General features: G+C 50.6%; 7 protein-coding genes across 7 annotated transcripts; 5 read left to right on the top strand and 2 right to left on the bottom strand.

The window, feature by feature from the left end:
• Positions 1–3165: 3165 nt before the first annotated feature.
• On the top strand, positions 3166–5000 carry N7525_005654 (uncharacterized protein; the record flags this gene model as incomplete). Its single annotated transcript, XM_002564555.1, has 3 exons — positions 3166–3413; positions 3479–3677; positions 3732–5000. 3 exons carry the CDS (start codon positions 3166–3168, stop codon positions 4998–5000), a joined length of 1716 nt encoding a protein of 571 aa, XP_002564601.1.
• A 1302-nt stretch (positions 5001–6302) lies between these two features.
• N7525_005655 (uncharacterized protein) lies at positions 6303–6676 on the top strand (the record flags this gene model as incomplete). Its single annotated transcript, XM_061213470.1, has 2 exons — positions 6303–6514; positions 6541–6676. The coding sequence occupies 2 exons, from the start codon at positions 6303–6305 to the stop codon at positions 6674–6676; spliced, it is 348 nt and encodes a 115-aa protein (XP_061070491.1).
• Positions 6677–8368: 1692 nt separating this feature from the next.
• On the top strand, positions 8369–9822 carry cpcA (amino acid starvation-responsive transcription factor GCN4; the record flags this gene model as incomplete). The annotated part of the gene is made up of 3 exons (XM_061213471.1): positions 8369–8372; positions 8426–9058; positions 9116–9822. The coding sequence occupies 3 exons, from the start codon at positions 8369–8371 to the stop codon at positions 9820–9822; spliced, it is 1344 nt and encodes a 447-aa protein (XP_061070492.1).
• A 1148-nt stretch (positions 9823–10970) lies between these two features.
• N7525_005657 (asparagine synthetase domain-containing protein) lies at positions 10971–12776 on the bottom strand (the record flags this gene model as incomplete). Its single annotated transcript, XM_061213472.1, has 1 exon — positions 10971–12776. The coding sequence occupies one exon, from the start codon at positions 12774–12776 to the stop codon at positions 10971–10973; it is 1806 nt and encodes a 601-aa protein (XP_061070493.1).
• Positions 12777–13380: 604 nt separating this feature from the next.
• On the top strand, positions 13381–15854 carry N7525_005658 (guanine nucleotide exchange factor VPS9; the record flags this gene model as incomplete). The annotated part of the gene is made up of 4 exons (XM_061213473.1): positions 13381–14716; positions 14780–15033; positions 15086–15741; positions 15809–15854. 4 exons carry the CDS (start codon positions 13381–13383, stop codon positions 15852–15854), a joined length of 2292 nt encoding a protein of 763 aa, XP_061070494.1.
• Positions 15855–16370: 516 nt separating this feature from the next.
• Positions 16371–17919, top strand: N7525_005659 (putative toxin biosynthesis protein; the record flags this gene model as incomplete). The annotated part of the gene is made up of 4 exons (XM_002564551.1): positions 16371–16562; positions 16678–16816; positions 16870–16978; positions 17028–17919. The coding sequence occupies 4 exons, from the start codon at positions 16371–16373 to the stop codon at positions 17917–17919; spliced, it is 1332 nt and encodes a 443-aa protein (XP_002564597.1).
• Positions 17920–18463: 544 nt separating this feature from the next.
• On the bottom strand, positions 18464–19694 carry N7525_005660 (ceramidase; the record flags this gene model as incomplete). Its single annotated transcript, XM_061213474.1, has 4 exons — positions 18464–18650; positions 18706–19222; positions 19361–19547; positions 19605–19694. 4 exons carry the CDS (start codon positions 19692–19694, stop codon positions 18464–18466), a joined length of 981 nt encoding a protein of 326 aa, XP_061070495.1.
• Positions 19695–20115: the final 421 nt, after the last annotated feature.

Raw genomic sequence — 20115 nt, forward strand, 5'->3', positions numbered from 1 at the left:
GCTTGCGTCAGAGTGAAAATGGAATCTTGAACCAACACACGGACCGCGGTGATAGATCAATAATTGCAACATCCTTGTTCGAGACTCTACGCCTCAAAATCAAGCCAGACTCCATACCCGAGCTTGTGTGGATCCTCCCCTATTCCACAACTTTGTATTGTGGCTCTCACCTCCCGTACTACCCAAAAAGCCCGAGGCGTTTGAATCACAATTTGATTCGGATACTGTCCGTCGGAAATATACCTCTGTTCAGTGTTCTACAAGATTAAATCGGGTGAAAAACCCACAGTTAATATCAGGCTAATATTAAGCAAACGCCCATCCTCATCAAAGTGTGCCATGGTTTAATTCGATCTAGTGGACGCTAGACTTGTCGGGGGACATCGGAGAGCTTAGATGGACGGGAAATCTGACCCCTGTGTACACCGCAGGTCGACTTGGTGCTTGGCGCGGAGTATCAAGATTAATTTCCTCCGTAACGCGTTCGGGAGATATGTTATGTTCTCGAAAGCAAAGAAAGTGGAGCTAACTGTCGTCCTGTTGCTGTGGCACTACATGTTAGTTTCTTTTTTTCCTGCTCAAAACGTATAGTTATCTGCATCATGTACTCCGTACAGTACATAATGTACAACGTAGTCAGATGGAGCAACATGCACCCGAAAAAGCGGGAAAGAATCCGTAGGCGCCTGGGTCCGCTACGCATGGCACTTGCATGGTGTCAAAATTCAGTCCACACAGAAACCAGACAGAAGGAAAGATCGACAAGTCCAACTTGGAATAATGATGTGATCGTCGATGGTCGGTAAATTCCAACCATTCATAGCATGCGGTAGGAGCAGGGTTGAGACCTTGGGACTCCCGACCGCAAAAAAAGGGCGAGCACGGCAGGGTTGGGGAACATGAATTGCCCTTCGTAGCGCTGGAGGCCCTAACGGGTGCAAAAAGGGGGCTTATGATAGGGTGGATTCCACCCCGTGTGGCTATCATTACTGGAAATGCTTCGGCCACATTCTGGCAGTCGGCGTTGGGACCTCATGGTGCTTGTCCTGATGCTAGTTGTAGATCAGAATCATACCACGTACTTTTGTACGCCCAGGGATATAAAAGGGTGACTATGCCATAGTATCGGGAAAACGCGCTGCGTACCAAGGTACTTCCCGCTCTCAGGGCCTAGAGACACTATCCTGTCGATGAACCGTGGAAATGAATCAAATAAAACGCTTTGATTCACCTCTGGGTTTGTAGGTAGGGCTGGCTAGCCCCCTATTCGCCAAGACTTGAAACTAGAATGCATAGTCCGGTGGGGACCGCGTACTCCGTACTCTCTTGATCTTATGTATCACTGATACTAATTCTAGAAGAAAAGCAGCGGAGTACATTGCAAAGGGCGAAAGAAAAGGGGCTTAATTAGGGTCATTATTCTTCAAGCCTGTGGATCTTGTTTCTAGTTTCAAAGATGTTCTTCGCAATACAGTACCCAGGAAGGACTACTCCATTGTATACTCCGTCTTCCGGTGGACTGGAAGTATGATGAGACAATTGTCGTATGGAATGATGCACACATCACTTAAAGAGGCGACACTCTGTAAATGTGCTGGGATTGGCTAGACGAACACATCATGGGATCCTTCTCGCAGCGTGGTAGAGAGAGTTGATACGCCGATAGGGATGTACATCAAAGCCAGAGCCAAGAAGGAGGGGTTGTGTCACTGCTGGTTGGTTGTCCACGAGGATTTGCACGCCACTCCATCATAGAGTTGATATCAGGTCATGGGGTCCGGGTAAAGATAGCACCAGGAAGTCGTGATGGCCAACCATTCTGCAGAACGTAAAGATAGGTGATAGGTGCATGACTCTGTAGCCAATACCATGCTTGAGCTATGCGAATGAATGCGGCAAAAGTCCATACGACATATCTACAACGTACTGGGTTGATCATCATGAAGGAAGCAAAATGACGGCCTGGTGGTGGGGGCGGTTGGAGTACAGGGATGCCCCTCCAAAGGGATATTCTTGTACCGATATGGCCCTTCCGAGGCAGAGTTGCAAGTTTGGATCAACTTCTCGACTATGCGGAGTAATACAAAAGAACCATCGAAAGGCTTAGTTGATTTGACAATGAATGGATTATTTGAGTAATTTGGATGGCAGACCCCCCTGAACTGTGTAACGGGACAGTTGAAAGTGCGATGAATGAGCGCCAACGGTGTGGCGGTCCACCGAACAACCGTAGAATCTCCTTACGAGTCCAGGAAGTATGAATTGGTGCACTTTCAAATTTTTTGGATAGTCTGATGACCTGATACCTGAGATAACCCCGCTATGACGATATGACGGCAACCTTTTTTTTTTGGTATACAATATAGAATAGAATGTACATGAAACGAAAAGAATTGCTGAAAGACATATATTGTCAAATCGGTAACAGGATCCGAACTGCACGGATTAATTAGGGACTCAACGGGGCCGTTAATTCAAGCTGCATGGCCGATCACAGCTCGGGTGGCCATGGTGTGATGATTTCATACAGCTAAAAGCCAAGATTTGCAGAGTTTTCTTTCTCCTATTTCCTGATGTTTAGGAACTAAATCCAGTTAGGTCATGTCTAGCGCCATGCTAGACAAAGAAGTTCGTGTTATCCCGTGGACCTTAGGACGGGAGTAGATTGACCTATGTTCCACCAGGACTACAAAGTTAGTTGCAAACCATATTCCAGGTTACATATTAATATTTGACATGTTCAGATATTGAATGAAGCAGGAGGGATAGTTGAAACAAGTGTAATAATAATAGAAAATAATATGAAATAATAGGGGGAAAGAAAAATAGAACTGAAAAAAACACTGAAAAAAATGGAAAAAAAACAATTAACCCCTGAAGTGCCATTACCTAATCTCCTTGTGGGTCCACGGGTCCACTGAGCTCTGGGCTCCCTGCAGGTCCTTTCCTTTTCTGGGCAGACGCCATCAACAACCCTCTGACTCTTTTTTCTTCCCTTTTCCTCTCCTCTCTTCCTTTCTTCCTCCCACAAAGCAAAATACCCATCGTGATACCCGAGCTATTGTGCTCTAATTTCTTTTGCTTTTCCTTTTGAGATACCCTATACCCCAACACGCCTTTTATTCTACGAAGCTCAGCTTCTTTAATACCTTTATTATTTTAATCATGTCTGAGGTCCAGAAGACTGTTGAGGAGACCCCCGCGGTCGTCCCTGCCGAGACTGCTGCTGAGACCCCTGTCGAGACTCCTGCTGCCACCGAGGCTGCCACTGAAGCTCCCAAGGAGACCACTGAGGCCGCCGAGCCCACTGCCACTCCCGCCGTTGAGACCACCGAGGCTGCTGAGCCTGCCAAGGAAGAGGTGAAGCCCGCTACTGAGGGCGTTCTAGGATACAAGGCTCCTGGTCTCGTCAAGTAAGCTGCGACTGTGACCACAAATGCGATACAAGAGACTAACAGTTATTCTTTGCTTTTTTCAGGGGCTTCCGTTTTGCCAAGCGCTTCTTCTACTTCAACGAGGAGGCTGTTGAGAGCAAGCAGCTCTCCGTCTTCCACCAGAACGAGAAGGCCGCTGTTGCCAACCCCACCGCGGCTTGGGCCAGCCAAACCGGCAAGGGTCTGCTCTTCTTCACCAAGCGTGCTGAGGATAAGGCCACCCCCGCTGGCATTTTCAACCTCGTAAGTCCTTCGACGACTGTATCGCGATGCAGCAAACACTAACATGTGCAATAGGCCGATGTCTCTGACGTGACCAAGGAGGGTACTAGCGAGTTCCTCTTCAAGGTTGCTGGCCAGAAGCACACCTTCCAAGCCTCCAGCGCTGCCGAGCGTGACAGCTGGGTTGTCGCCATCGAGGCTCAGGCCACCGAAGCTAAGGCCGAGAAGGAGACCATCACCTCCAGCGAGGGTTACAAGGCTGAGCTCGAGAAGCTCACCAAGCCTGCCGTTGCCGTTGCCGCCGCCAAGAAGCCCGAGGAGAAGAAGGCTGAGGAGAAGAAGGAGGACAAGAAGGAGGAGACCCCTGCTGCCGAGGAGACCAAGGCCGCTGAGGAGGAGCCCAAGGAAGAGAAGAAGGAGGAGAAGGCCGCCGCCAAGAGCCGTTCTCAGTCCCGCAAGCGTACCAGCATCTTCGGTACCCTTCTAGGCAAGAAGGACGTCGAGGAGAAGAAGCCCGAGGAGAAGAAGGAGGACAAGAAGGAGGAGACATCCGCTGCTGAGGAGACCAAGGCCGCTGAGCCTACTACTGAGTCCTCCGCTGAGGCTCCTGCCCCCGTTGCGGCTGAGACCGCTGAGACCGCTGCTGCCCCCACTAAGGCTGCCGAGCCCACTGCTGAGACCCCTGCTGAGACTACCGAAGCCGCCAAGGAGGAGGCTAAGGATGAGAAGAAGGCCGAGAAGAAGGCCAAGCGTGCTTCTATCTTCGGCAACTTCTTCCAGAAGGTCGCCAGCCCCTCCCAGGAGAAGTCCGAGAAGGAGGCTACCGCCCCCGCTGCCGAGGAGACTCCCGTCGCCAGCACCGCTCCTCAGCTCGAGAACCCCGTCGAGGAGGCCGCTGTCAAGCCCATCGAGGCCGAGGCCGTGACTGCCCCCGCTGACGCTGTGGAGACCCCTGCTGCTGAGACTCCCGCTGCCGAGGCTGTCTCCACCCCCAAGGAGAAGCGCCGCACCTCGTTCTTCGGCAACCTTGGCATGAAGAAGGAGAAGAAGGCTGACTCTGACAACGAGGTCACCGATGGCGAGGCCAAGGAGACCAAGGCCAAGAAGCTCGGTGGTCTTTTCCGCAAGCCCAGCAAGGCTGTCAAGCTCGACAAGGAGGAGGTTGCTGCCGCTGAGACCGAGGCCAAGGCTGACGCCGCTGAGGAGGCTCCCGCCGTCCCTGCCAAGGAGACCGCCACTGAGGCCCCAGCTGTCGTTGAGGAGGCCCCCAAGGCCGCCGAGTCCACTGAGGAGTCCAAGAACGTCAACGTTGCCGTCGCCACCCCTGTTCAGGCTGCCGCATGAAGTGCGACTGGGAGACCTATCGTGGAGTTTGAGCGGTGGTGGGACTTGTCCTATCCACCGCCCGCCCGCGATATCCCTGACGGTCTAATCGAGTCCGGAAGGTGAAAATTTGATCACACTTCGCTCTAATTGTTTTGCTTTACCCTCGCCACTGTCGTTGTTCTCAGTACCCCCTGACTCCCCTATTCTTGGGTCTGGACCTGAGATGGCGACAATGAGATACCCGCTGTCGCTTTTTGTTCCCTTGATCTCTATTTCTCTAAAATAATACCATCGGCGCCAACGACGCCAGCAGCCGTTTGGACTGCGGTCCATTCCTTTACGACCTGCGTCCCGCCCCTGTAACTCTATTCGGGACGCGACTATGTGTTACGTGGTGTGTCGTCCGACTAGATTGATACCACTCTGCCGTTTTTCTTCTTTTTTTGTTTCTTGCTTTTGTGTTTGATACCCTGTGGGGAGGATGGGTGCTCATTTTGCTTGTTGCATGAGTTTTGGATATAGTCCTTTGACTTGTTTCTTCCTGCAACCCAAATTGACCCTCTAATGTTGTCTACCGTTATTGTCCCGAACGGGTGGTTTATATTCCGCCAGTGGAGGTGGCACACCTTGCGATAGGTAATACTTAATAGAATCTCTCAGTTTTTGCTTTACATATGTGCCTATTGTGTGTATTATAAGTAGTCTTCAACTCGATCTATTGAATAGCTTGGACGGTGTCAAGGTGAGCAGGCGAGAATCCTTGCACGAGGCGCTCAAGGCACTAATCCCTACCAGTTGGCCGCGGGGCACATGCTCGGAGTTGGCCCCTCGCGTCTTGTATGATATTGGGAGCTCCCTCTTCTACTCGTCTCTTCCCATACGCCTATTCTCGACATTCCCTACGATGGTGACTACAACCACGCCGTAGGTCCTTTCTCCGAGCACGAAAAGTTCATCGTGTTACCCAACCTGCAGCAACAGCAACAGCAAAATCAACCACCACCTACAGAGCCTCGGAACGAACCATTGACCATCGCAATATCGAATACATCCCAGAAGGTTAACCCAACTATCCAAGGGCCACCACCTTTTGGTTCATCATCATCATCGCGCTATGTGATATTCTATCCTCGGACGCCTAGACGCCAACACCGTCGCTACAACCATACCGAGCATTACTAACCGTTTCCTCCACGTTCCAATTTGGGCTCACGTAGCTGTATAAGCTCTTCTCAATCACGACCATCTTCCTAATAACCATTGCTATATTCCTGGGCTTCATCTTCACGGCGTGGGCTGACTCGATGACGAACACCTTTGATGACGATATACGATCTCCACACATGCCTAACCAAGATCATCCTCTATTCCGGATATCTGGCTTTAGTGGAGGCATCGACTTCCAAGCGCTCTGCCCAAGCGGCTGTTCAGACAACGTTGGGTTCGGCAGATATCAACCTTACGATTGAGGTTATCTTGTCCTGTCCGGGCAGCGTACGGGCTTGCCGGCTTTTATCACTATTGGGCAGGTTGTATTGACGGATAAGTAGTTATCAAGTTCGGCAGAAGTTGTACCAGGCTTGAGACCTTCGTTTATTGAGCAGCACGCACTTGGCGATATCAAGAATGGGCTCCCTATCCAGCGCTGGGATGGGGCCTTGGGTGGTATTGGTCGGAGCTCGACCCGTACTTGATGCCTTCTTGCTATGTTGGCTTGCACGACAATGGTGGGAAAGTCTTCTGATCGAATGGCGGTTAAGCAGAAGCAGTCGCGAAGTATGGGCGGCATGAAAGGAGTATTCAGATAGACTGCCTTTCACCCTGCCAGGTGAAAACATCACATTCGTCCGCGCTATACAAGTCTACATACATTGTACATAGTCATAGCAGGCCATGTTCATTCCTACGTATTCTAGGAAAGCCCCACCTAGGGAAAATCGGGGTCCATATAGTTTGCATATGTATATGCAAGCAATACTCGTAGTTGAAGATCTAGCGACCCATCGCAATGCGTTGGCAGTCTGGGGTGCATTTTGCTTGAATGATTGCCATGCCAAATAGCCTCATTTTAGGAAACCGCCATTCCACTAGGCAGAGATGTATGGTCTACACGGTGCCCGTGATATCTGGCCTCTCACGCGAGCTCATATCGCGGTTACCTATGTTGCCTTAGTGTTTTGCGATATGATGCTATATTGATTGTGAAGTTTAACTGTTTAGCTAGGCAATGATGACATTTCTAGTCCATCACACATGTCTGCAAGGTGTCCTCATAGCGGGCACCTATTTCGGCGAAGCCTCGGCCCTTGGAAGATACGTCGGGATTATGAAAACCCACAAAGAAAAAAAAGGAAAAAGAAAAAAAATCAATTAATTGGGTCTGGATGACGGACGGTTCCGTAGTCCGTACTCCGCGTAGTCTAAGAACTTCCAAGGTTGAATACGAATAGTAATCCGTAAACGATATTGCAATATCCCGAGGGACTTTTTTTTTTCCTTTCTGAAACCAAGTAATATAGATGAGAAACACTGGCTTACCACGGATCTATGGCTCTTTAATAACATTGCACAGTTAAATATCTTCACCTGAAAGACCAGAAAAGGACAAACGTTAAAAAGTCAATTTCACGCCCTTCGGCAGGACTAAGAAAATACGAGGCTCTCATAGGATGTTGGCCATGGACTCAGCCCACCGCGGGGACGCAATTGGGAAATGATCGGTGGATCACTTTTCCCTCATCCTCATGGAGAAAGACTGTACCTCCCCGAAGCTGACAGATTGGAATTGTCTTGGTTCCTGGATGGAATTGATTTCCTCGAGAAGACTCGGTACCGTTGTATATATGGTACAAGAGGTTTTAGGAATAAGAAGAAAAGAACAAAAAAAAAAGATATAAGGAAAATAAAAAATAAAATAAAAAATAAAAAATGCAGGATGCCTGGATATTCCCGGAGGGATAAGATCTGATCAATTATTGGCCAATTTGAAAAGAAGCGGAGAGGATCGTTGGGACCGGTACTTGAAAGATACTTGGACTATGTAGGTAAATGCAGGCGAATATGTGGGTACCATCCAATGTACTGCGGGCTCGATGGATGCCTGTCAAATGTAACCAATCAGGACCATGGATCACACTGTGACTCACACCCCGTGACTTTCAGGACTAAGCCCCGTGCGGCTCCGGAGTCCCGATTGGTCACCGCCAGGGCACACAGTCCTTAAGAAGTGCCTGAGTTCCCCCCATTCTCGTCTGCCTGATTTTTCTTCCTTATAATCTGTTCTTCTTCACACACACACACACACACATCAACATACATTATATTTTATACATAAACCGCCAAATTGCTATTAGACCAGAACTATACTCAACTTCACTATCGCCAAAATGGGTGCCCAATAAGCTCCCCGTCTTTGAACAGCCAGTCTTTCTCAACTGAGACAGACATTATTTCTTCAAGAACCACCCCTCCTATCTCCTCTCTTCCCCCTTCAGAGCCTCCTTTTGGACCTCTGAACTTCAGCATCGCGTCGCGTAGCTCGAGTTCTCCCAACAACTTTACCCCGATCGACTTAAAGTCGTTCAACACGGATTACCACCAGCAACCATGGCTTCCCTCACCCCAACCTCCACAGCCCTTGGCTTCCAATCAGAACAACAACAGCAACAACAACAACAGTGCACTCGAGGACTTTGTGCTCTATCCATCAGCAACACCACACCCGCAGCCCCGCTCGCGTGTGCCCGTGAATTCAACCCATAGACCTTCTGCACTTCAGCCATTCCTGGCGCAGAATAATCCTCGACGACACTCCTTCAGTCTGCAGTTGCAACGACATCTCCAGCAGCAGTACTCTGGCTCACCTGTCCCAGACCCCAGAGTGACCCAGCTTGCCCGGTCCCCCTCTTATTGGTCCCGCCCCACGTTTACGCACAACCGTTCCAACACGGCTTCTGTGCCTTCCAATTCTCCAAACACCAACCGCCCACCCATCCCGCTTTTTAACGGTCAACAAAACCACAAAAACAACACGCAAACGTACAGACGTGTCATGTCCACTCCCAACTTCATGGAAGGTAATTTATCATACACTTCACCATCTCCTAGCGATTACGTTGCTAACGCGATGCCAGCTCACGAGGTTGATCTGTTCGGTCTCCCCTCCGCCGACTTCTCTGCCGGTATGGAATCTCTTTCGTTCGACGATATCGGGCTGGCCAACGACTTCTCCGAAGGTCTTCCTGGCACTATCTCGCCCAAGGATCTGATGATGGATGCGTCTGTTCCTCCTTCTGGCACTTTTACCGACTTGAGCACTCCCTCGTTCGAGTCGCCCGGCAACTTCAGCCAGAACACCTCGCCCATGTTTGCCGACATGGATATTGTCGGCCACGAGGATTGGCCCTCCCTCTTTGATCAGTCGTCTGATGCACTAAACGCCTTCGACCTCGCTACTTTGAATGCGGCGGCTCCCTTCCCTAGTGGAGAGAAGACCAACCCAGCTATGCCAATTCCCATGTCTCCTGCCTCTCCTCGCGCAAAGCGATCCATGGTATCGCCGCCTGTTCCCGCCTCCGGTGCAGTCAAGCACTCCAGCGTATCAGGTGTCAATTCGCGAGCGCGCAAGAATCTGTCGCCCATTGAATTCGATCCCAAAGATCCTGTTGCTGCGAAACGCGCTCGTAACACCGAGGCGGCGCGTAAGTCGCGTGCCAAGAAGATGGAACGCCAGGCCACTTCGGAGCGTCGCATCGAGGATCTTCAGAAGATTATCGCTGAGCGCGACGCGGAGATTGCCAAGCTCAAGGCTCAGCTCCAGATTCAAAACACCTACCAGTAATGGTGGGGCTTTCATCCCAACTTGGTCCTTCCATCTCAACTTTGAGACATTGGTCTTTGGCTTATGGCCCATTGGTGATTCTGACGATTGTGACGATTGGACATTCAGTCTTATGTTTTTGTTTTTCCTTTTGACCCTCTGGGTATTGTGGTAGGCGCGGGTGATGGGTAAAGCCTAGCCCTGACGTCTCACCGAGATCAGATCGCGATTTGCTTCGTTTCGTCTGATTCTCCAAAAGTTTTGAGACATGTTCCTCAATGTTTCTTTTTTTCCTTTCGATCTGTGTTTCTTACTTTTGTTTCCCTGCTCTGCCTTCAAGCTCATTGGTTTTCGAATGTTTTAGGCCGGTTCTGATCGTCTCCCTTTTGGGATTGACTCGTGGCTATCTTAATGTGGAATTTGCTTTTGTTCAATTATGTTCTCTATCTTGATTCTACTTGTAAACTGGGATCTAGTAGCTTACCTCGTAAAGAGAAAGTGTAGTCCATTGTCCTCCCTAGTACGAAGCTCCTTCCGATTACTCCGTATCCATCCGCGTGTCCCTCATGGTGAAAGTGGAAATTTATAATCTAACCCAGCTCAGACTTGCCTTTTAACGCCTCATAAACACACCCCGATCCCTCCAACCATCCTTCATCTCATACCATCCACACTCACAACCTAACGCGCCTCCCAAATCCCCTCCCTGTACCCAAAATCCAAACAGCACTCTATTCCTCCCTTAGAACGCGCCTCGCCCGCTTCCTTTCAGCATGAGCTACGCGCCGTCCGGGGACTGCTGTTGCTCTATGGATGAAGGAAGAGGGTGGGAGACACTAGGAGAGATGGGGCGTTTGGGATTCTGGCGTCGGAGATTTGAGTAGATAGGTGTGCTTGTGGATGTTGTGTGTATTGAAATGAAGGTAGGATTGTCGGGTGAGGTGGAGGTTTCGGAAGTATCTGTTTCCATGTTCTGTCATCATAGCTGGGGGTGCGGGAGAAAGTCACAGTAGAGGAGAAAAATGAAAAGAAAGAGGAATCTATCAGAAAAAGAAAGAGTAAATGGATGGATGTGTAGGAAGATGCACGGGGATACGCATCGCATGCGCAAAGCACGAAAGACTCAAAATCATGTAGCAGAAATCCATCAACCACAAGTTTAGTTTGTGTCAGCTCAAAGCATCCGTACCTCTCGACCTCCCCGTCTCCATCTTAGCCGTCCTCGCGCCAAACTGAATAGCCCTCTTCTTCTCACGCGAAACCCTCACCAACCCCAGCCGCAGAGCAACAAGCCGCAGCGCCAGCTTCTCACAATCAATACCAGCCGTAGTGTCGATCTGCGGAAGTCCGAACCCGCACTTCTCCCACACAGGAGCCCGCAGCACCCAAGCCACGAAGTCCTCGTCTAGGAAGGGGAAACGCGTCTCGCGGCCCCAGTGCGAGAGGACGCGGTCGTCGCGGCCGAGATTCCGTGAGCCGAGCCGACTGACGTCGAGGTCGATCTCGGCGATTAGGTCTTTGAATCCGCCACGGTTGAAGGCGACGCTATGGCGGCCGTAGCCGGCGAAGAGCTCGTCGGCGCCCAGTCCGGAGAGGAGGACGCGCGAGGTGGTCGTGTAAGTGGGTGATGGCGTGTCTGGGGTCGGGAGTTGGGCTGAAGGGTTTGTTTGGGCTGTGCCTTGGCCGCGGGATGCGAAGTACAAGGCGCATGCGATGGACATGTCCATTTCGGTATTGTGGGGTCTCATTAGGCGCTTGACTTGGTCACGGTGTGCGAGGGTTTCTGTGTAGGGGATGTCGATGGCGATGAAGCGCCATGTTCGGCCTGGACAGGTTGCTTGGAGTTCGATGTGCGCGGCCCGCCCGGTTATTCGGTCTGGGCAGTTTTCATATATGGAGAGGGGTGGTGAGGTGGGGGAATTTTGTTGGTTGGCTTTTGCGGCTGCTGCCACTCGGGGGTTTTCGAATGCTACATTGAGGAGGTCGATTGGTTCGTCGAGGGGGAGAATGTTGTGGGAGAGTCTGGCAAGAAGTGTGCAGTCTAAACCGCCGGAGAAGAGAACGGCTGTTTTGGCGGTCTCGCCTGCAATGTAGCCTGGAGGCTCGGGAATGTTCTGTATTCTCAATTCAAGTGATTGATGCAGCTTTGACTCGAGCTGCTCGACGAATGCTGAGTCTGTTGTCAATGCAGGAGGCTGCTCTGTTGGTAGTGATGTGTTCATGGGTGGAATTGATTTCCTCTGGGGTCCCTTGTCAGTTGCTGCCACCGAAGAAATACACGAGGAACATACAATGTGATCAGCTGGCATTGAAGTAGCAGAGCTCCATGGCAAGGTCTCGATTTGGCACAGATCTCTGGAAGATAAAGAAGGATCTTGATAGCGAGCTAAGTCAATCGTACAAACACCCTCGGTGCTCACTTCCTTGAAGCAATCCACCGATGCACTGTCGCAGATGCTGCAAATCTTCAAATTCCCATCTTCATCGAATCCTTCGAGGAGAGATCGCCTCCCAAGACAATCTCTGCTGTAGAAGAGCCTTGAGTTGACAGCATCATAGAAGACAAAGGCAAATGGTCCAGAGAGACTTGCAATAGCTTCAGCCATTTTTCCAACTGAACCTTTCTGATCACTATCCACTGCCTGTAAAAATAAGTTGAAGACACGTTCTGTATCATTGCCTTGGACACGCTCCCCAGCAATCTTCCAGGCTTCTCCGTTCCAACAGAGCACAGACTGGGTTGTGGGGTCTACGAGTGGCTGTGTGTACACATGATCACCCCTCAATGAAAGCACTGTGGATGTGAAGGTGAGATAATAGGAAAGGGACGGAGACACTCCATCCTGTGGGTTGATATCTTTTTGCGTCGTATGCGTTTTGTAGCTGTCTGGTCCTCGCTTCTGGAGCAGAGAGCAGGTCTCCTGTGTTGATTCTGTGGGCTTTGATGAGCTCAGCGAAAAGAAAATCCCACGCATGGCGGAGAAGGGTGGGAGTGGTTGTTTATTCGGAGATGGTTAGCTTGGTAGCTTTTTTGATATACTTTTTGCCTGAGGCAAAAGCATTAGTCATGTTTGTAGATCCACCCATGGACCCGTGACCTGGGCATCCATAAAGTCCATCACCAGCAGATGCATTCACAACGGATTGTAAGATGTTGAAATAGTAGAAAACTTCTTGTTAGGGGACCACTATTTCTATATAGTGAGTTTGACTTTGGAATCAGTGAAAGAAGAAGGGCACCATGCAACTATGACTGTACAAAGGCTGAACATTTGTTAGAATTACACGTTGGTAGTAAATAGATCTCTATTGTTGATTTACGAATCCATAGTGTTTTATTCATTGATATTTTGTTCTGTTAATCCATATGTGCATATGTGCAGTCTCCTCAAACGAAAGAGAGAAACCACCTACAGAGTACATAGGCATCGACGTACATAGCCCGAATCCAGAAGCGGACTACCTCGGTTCAATGATGATCCGCACATCAACATGAGAGAGCCGCATGAGCATACTCGGAGCCTTGATGACCCCCTGAATCTATCCTTTTACTCCGGGCGCATATGATTAATATAGCTTATGTCGGCCACAGAATCCCCGTCCTCTCCGGGCCCCGAGACGAGAGACGTCTCCCATATCCATGAAGACACTGAAACGCCGACTGCTCCAACCGATCTCCTAGCTCAAACACAGGACGATCTTGCGAAACCGGACAGCAATCAAACAGTCCAAATGAGTGCGCAAGACACGACAGAGCCACAGGCTGTGGCTGCTCTCGCCGATCCCGCCACGATGGACTCACCGACAGCTACCCAACCATCACAGGCTGAGCAACAACAACTTGCGGGGCAGATGGAAAGACTATCGGTCTCGGGAAATACGACACCCAATCTGCCATCCAGCGCAAACACTCCTCCGCCCCCTCCGCCCCAGAAAGACGATGTCTACCTCAACCTGAATGCAAGCTCTACGACCACTCCGCCAACACTGCCACCCATCGATACAACCCGGACCCCCAGCCCCGAGAAAGAGCTCCCAGATGTGCCCAGTGATAGTGACCCGGACTCTAAACAAGGTGGTCAGGTCGAAGGCCCTAGGGATGATAATGCCTCCCAGCCGGAGATTCAAAGTATTATGGGACAATTCCAGGACCCCGCGCGGAGCACCGATCAAAAAGTGATCATGTCTCCCCGGCTCGAGCTTGCTGAGCAATTTAGAGGCGGTCCAACTTATTTCCCGCCACGCAAATCCAGTTTGGACCATGCGCCCTCCACCGAGTCTGCGAATTCTCCGGTCGCTACATCACCGGAGAAACAGCCTGTATCCCAACGTCCTCACAAGCCCGAATCGCCGGTATCAAACCGGCGAGCGTCCACCTCGACGGTCCCACCAATGCCGGAACCAGAATCTGAGCAACCATTTGATTTTCACCGCTTCCTAGAACAGCTGCGTCACCGCACCGCCGACCCCGTCGCCAAGTTTTTGCGGTCGTTCCTCATGGAGTTTGGCAAGAAGCAATGGATGGTCCACGAGCAAGTGAAGATCATTAGCGATTTCCTGACGTTTATCACAAATAAGATGGCCATGTGTGAGATCTGGCGAGACATATCGGATAGTGAATTCGATAATGCCAAGGAAGGCATGGAGAAACTTGTTATGAATCGTCTATATTCGCAGACTTTTGCACCAGCCATTCCAGCTCCGCCAACAATACCCAGAAGTGCAAGTCGGAGCCGGCGGAGGGAGTTAGAAAGGCTCCATGGGCCGTGGCGACGTGGCCAGCATCAGGAGGACATTGAGCGAGACGATATTCTGGCACAGAAGATTCGCATTTACAGCTGGGTCAACGAAACGCATCTGGATATCCCGACTGTGAGCGGCGGTGGACGCCGTTTCTTGAATTTGGCACAGCAAGGTATGTACTATGGACTATTTGGGGAGTTTTCCAAGGTTCCCACCTTCTGACTTTGCTTGACAGAATTATCAAAAATCAATGGCTACCGTGCTCCCAGGGATAAGGTCATTTGCATTTTGAACTGCTGCAAAGTCATCTTTGGTCTATTAAAGAATTCCAAAAAGGCCGACACATCTGCCGATTCTTTTATCCCCCTCCTGATCTATGTGGTTTTGCATGCAAACCCTGACCATCTTGTCTCTAACATCCAATACATCCTTCGATTCCGCAACCAGGATAAACTTGGCGGTGAAGCAGGGTATTACATCTCATCGTTGGTAGGTTTGACTTCCATACTGTTCTAGATGTCAAAAAGCTGACCTCTTTTAGTCTGGAGCGATCCAATTCATCGAGACCCTGGACCGCACAAGTCTAACCGTCAGCGACGAGGACTTTGAACGCAATGTCGAAGCTGCCGTGTCCGCTATTGCAGAACAAAACCGCGAATCCGAAACCTTCGAAGAGAAGCCCTCCATCCAACCCCCTTCATCTCAGCCCCAGGCCGGACCAAGCCGCAAAGAAACTACCCAATCCAGTGACGACGACACCTCCGCCCCAGTCGCAGGACTGCTACGCACGATCCAAAAACCTCTCTCCACCATCGGCCGCATCTTCTCGGACGAGCCAGATTCAGGTCCTGTCACTTCTCAAGAACACCCCCAGCCTGTCCCGACGCCCCAACCCGTTGTTGCTCCACCCCGTCTCACCCCGAACGTCTACCAGCCTCCTCGTGCAAGCAGCGAGGACAGCCGCCGCTCAGGTGATGAGCGCGCCCGCTCCGCCCACGGTAGGGGAACCGCGAAGAAGAATCTAACCCGCGTACTGGACGCCCAGGACGCCGCCGCACGTCAGGCCAGTGCTGAAGATGCGGAGGCGCGCCGCATACAACGTGCTGAACATAATAATGTCGTCGAGACACTTTCGAACATGTTTCCCAACCTAGACCGGGATCTTATCGATGACGTCGTTAAGATGAAAGAGGGGAGGTGAGTACTTTCTATCCTTGCAGATGTTCGATTGATATATTGGATTTTGATTAACTGTTCCTCGCAGGGTTGGCCTAGCTGTTGATGCTTGTCTTGCTCTCAGTGCAGAGTAGTATATAGAATAATGTAGCATCTTTGCTTGTTCGGGAATATCATGTCAGGAACAGTCCTAGCGGCAATGCTGTCTCTCTTGTCTTTGACTTGTAATCAAATAAACTCCAGGGGTGTATTCTCCTATGAAAAGATAGTGTGTAGCCTCCGTCTAGCAGAGGGCTGGGTATAGCTTATAGCTTTTGGATATGCGATCTATGCCGGCTAAATTACGCTACATCGCATCCAAACCAACCAGAACTATCAATTATTGCAGCTATAAGACCCAGATATCAATTTAATAGGGAAATAAAATATTTATATTCACCTATGAGCTGTTATGGAAAGGATAGTCATCGGCAGTTGAACAAGAGGCGAATGCCTCAAACCCCAAAAGATCCTCGGCTCATCTCCCCCGCAAAACCGCGGTCTCTCGGACTTTTACTAAACTCATTCTCTTTTACGGAGTACATCTTATAATAATTCTGAACTGGAATAAATATAATCTCTTCTCCCTAGAAGGGGCAACATTGCACACCATGTCGTCCCCCTTCCGCATTGTTGAGCATATCGTGCCCACGCAGCACATTAGGGAGTATCCTGGAGCCACGGCCAACGACCAAGAAGAGCCCTTACATCTGGCTGTGAAACAATATATTCCACTGGATAATCACAATCCACAACCAGGCGATATTACTATCCTTGGAGCCCACGCGAATGGCTTCCCCAAGGTATGTGATGCAAGGTGCCGAGGTCCAGAGCTGCCGGAGCCGCTTTCGGAGCCGCGCGCATTGCGATATGGCCTTCGAGACATACAATCAGCGATGTACTGATTATTCCTGGCAGGAACTATATGAACCACTTTGGGAGGAAATCTACGCTCGATCTAAGCAAAATGGGATGCGTATTCGCAGTATCTGGATGGCCGACGTGGCGCAAGAAGGCCAAAGCAGCGTGATCAATGAAGATTCCCTAGGAAATGATCGTATGTGATATTGATGTGTATGATAAGTAACTACGATGCTAACTTAAATACAGCCAGCTGGTTCGACCACCCCCGAGATCTCCTCCACCTAATCAATGTCAAGCGGGCTGAGATGCCCCGGCCTATCGTTGGCATCGGGCATAGCATGGGAGGCGCCCATCTGTAAGATTCAACAACCAAGAACATCCAGCAGCTGGCTAACACGACCTAGCACACAACTGTGTCTAATGCACCCCCGACTCATCCACACACTAATCCTCCTAGACCCAGTCATCCAGCGTCAAACAACCCAACTAGACAGTCTCAGCCTCCAAAAGAACAAGCGCGAGATCGCCAAAACAACCCAACTATCAACCCACCGGCGCGATATCTGGCCCTCGCGCCAAGCCGCCGCAGAAGGCTTCCGTCGCAGTCCCTTCTACCAAGCCTGGGACCCACGAGTGCTATCCCGCTGGGTCGAATACGGTCTGCGGGACCTCCCAACAGCCATCCACCCACTAGACCCCAAGACGAAAATAGATAAAACAACAGGACCCCCAGTAACCCTCCGAACCCCACTGCACCAAGAAGTGTTCACCTTCTCGCGGCCAAACTACACCAACATCCCGAACAGCACCAAGCCCGTCAACCGCGTCACTCACCCAGACCTAGACGCAACCCATCAAGACAGCTACCCCTTCTACCGGCCCGAGCCTGCCCGCATCTTCTCCCAGCTCCCGTTCCTGCGCCCCAGCGTGCTGTACATCTTCGCCGGCAAGTCGGATATGTGTCTCCCCGCTATGCGCGCCGATAAGCTCGCCAACACGGGTACCGGTCTGGGTGGTAGTGGTGGTGTTGCTGCGGGCCGGGTGCGTGATGTCTTCCTGGAGGAGTTTGGTCATCTCCTTGCCCAGGAGGCTGTGAATGAGTGTGCTGATGCGGCGGTTTCTTGGCTTGCGCCGGAGATCCGTCGCTGGCGTGCGGAGGAGGAGAGTTTCCGCGCGGTCTGGAGTCAGAAGTCGAAGATTGAGAAGGTTACTGTTGATGCGGAGTGGTTGAAGAATGTTCCTGCGCCGGCGCGAAGGCCGAAGAAGGCGGTGCAGAATGGGGAGTCGAAGCTGTAGCTGGTTCGGTTCGTTTGTATAGCTGTCTGGGTTTCGTGGCTCCTTCGTTCGTAGCGTTGGGCGTAAGTATAGAACCATGGATACTCTGATTTGGCGGGTAATTCTAGCACATGAATATAGAATGTCCAAGACTGCATCGTCTGAATGTTTTTCTATTGCTTTCAGATATTATGAATGAGTATGCCGAATCAACGATCATAGTAGTTCACAAGCCTGATTCCCATCTATAGCAACGACCCCGCGTGTCCCCACGTAGAAAGAAAAGAAGAAGAAGAAAAAAAGAGGTATCCTATATCTATGATCCAAAGCAAAAAGATCCGTCGCCAGGACGAATCGTGTTCGTGGAAGCTGTGCAAGAGCAACGACAGAGAATAAAAAACAGTGTTCTGCTCCGAGTCTCGCGGCAAAGGACAGACAAGAAGAAGCGTGGTATCCATTTCATGTTATGTCAGAAGTCACATTTGCAAGAGTGTGGTATATCGCCACCCATCAACGACGGGTACGAGTAAAGAACCAACTGGGAGAGAGAAAATGTCCGGCTGTTTCACGTTGACTTCTTGGCCCGGGATACCCCGTTCTCGGATGGTCCGCCCGAGGTGCGGATCACTTCGGGGATCTGCCAGAAGTGCGCCCAGCGCAGGTGGTATTCTTCTTGTCGGTTGTTGAGGCAATGGCGGAGCCAGATTCCCCATGTGATATAGAAATATGCACCAATGCCGGTCATGATATGCCTGCAAGAATGAATTAGCAAACAGTCAATAGTAATAGTGAGAGTTCAACGCATACCACCAGCCATGACCCTCCAAAAAGATACCCCATGGAAGACCAACAGAGCGGCGCATCCGGCGGATATCAGAGCAGAACACATTATCCAGGCTCCAGATGAAGAAACCTCCCAAAAACATGCTCAGCCCATATGCCACCATGAACCACATGGTCTTGAGGGTCTTCTGGTCGCGCACGTTCTCGTAGTGCTGGTGCTCCTTCGTCGGAACGGGGAGTCCCTTCTTCTGGCGGGCTAGGCGGTCCTCCTCCGTTGAGTGGCGCCATTTGGGTCGGAGGGTCACTTCCATAGTGTGCATGCTGCGCAGGACGACGACGGTGGTCAGGAGTGCGTAGGCGTTCTGGTGGAAGACTGGGTCTTGGAGGTAGTGGTAGTACAGGGTGATAAATACAGCGAGACCTGCGAGCGAAATTCCGAGACAGACTCGTACGATGGTGGACCGAGAGTACGAGAATGAGGCATAGGCCATAAGGCAGGTAGTGTAGATCATTGAGAGTTCGTCCACTAGTTGCATAGGGTCTATTGCGAGGATTCACCGGTCAGCATTGCTCTTGCGATCACTCATATCTCGTTTTAGGCATGTTTGGTGGATACCCCCGGTTTAAACCAGATCTTGGGGTTGGGAGGGGTATAACATAACCCTGGAGGGACACTTGCATTTGAGGGTCGAGTGAAACAGGAAGCTCCCTGTTCCGACTACTAGGTAGCCAATGAGGGCGACCGTGAAGATTTGATCATGTCCATTGCGACGGCAGCTTCTTATCCCCTGGACTCCAAGCCACATGAACAGCAAATTCGTGAGTGTATTGACAATCTCCGCGGCATACTCGGTAGCATAATAGTCCTGGGGGAAAGGGATATTAGCGTAGTTCTCTCTGTACGCGTCACTTCTTGTACACACCTCTTCGCACCAGTTCAAGGTGGAAGTGACAGGTTCCCAGTATCCGTCCTTTGCGGGCGGATACGGAAAGAAGGGCAAAGACCAAGGCATTATACTGTATACCAAGGTCGGAAAAAGAGAGCTGTGAGTGAAGCTCTCTGCAACATACAACATATAAAAGGTCAATCCGAAGGGAAAAAGAAAAGACAACAACGAACCACATGACGTCGATTACCCACGGGGCTGTCTGGTCCGTGCGCACTCCGCGAGATGCCGGATGCGGGTTCTCTGTTGACTGACTTGCTCCTTATTACTCTCTTAACCCTCTCTATATTCTATTTATATTCAGTAGTGATGCTGCATTTGAAACTATATGAAACAAGATTCGTATGCGTTGTGCAAGTAGTACTGCAAATGATCTACATAGTACAGAAGTACAGCCTCAAGGTCCAAGAGCCGCATGAAGGATGGTATGGCAGGTATACGATAGATTATACTATACATAGTTAACTTTGGAATACATGAATATGAG

The sequence above is a fragment of the Penicillium rubens genome (assembly GCF_028828025.1).
Source record: "Penicillium rubens strain IBT 27055 chromosome Unknown utg000002l_segment0_segment0, whole genome shotgun sequence".
NCBI lineage: Eukaryota > Fungi > Ascomycota > Eurotiomycetes > Eurotiales > Aspergillaceae > Penicillium > Penicillium rubens.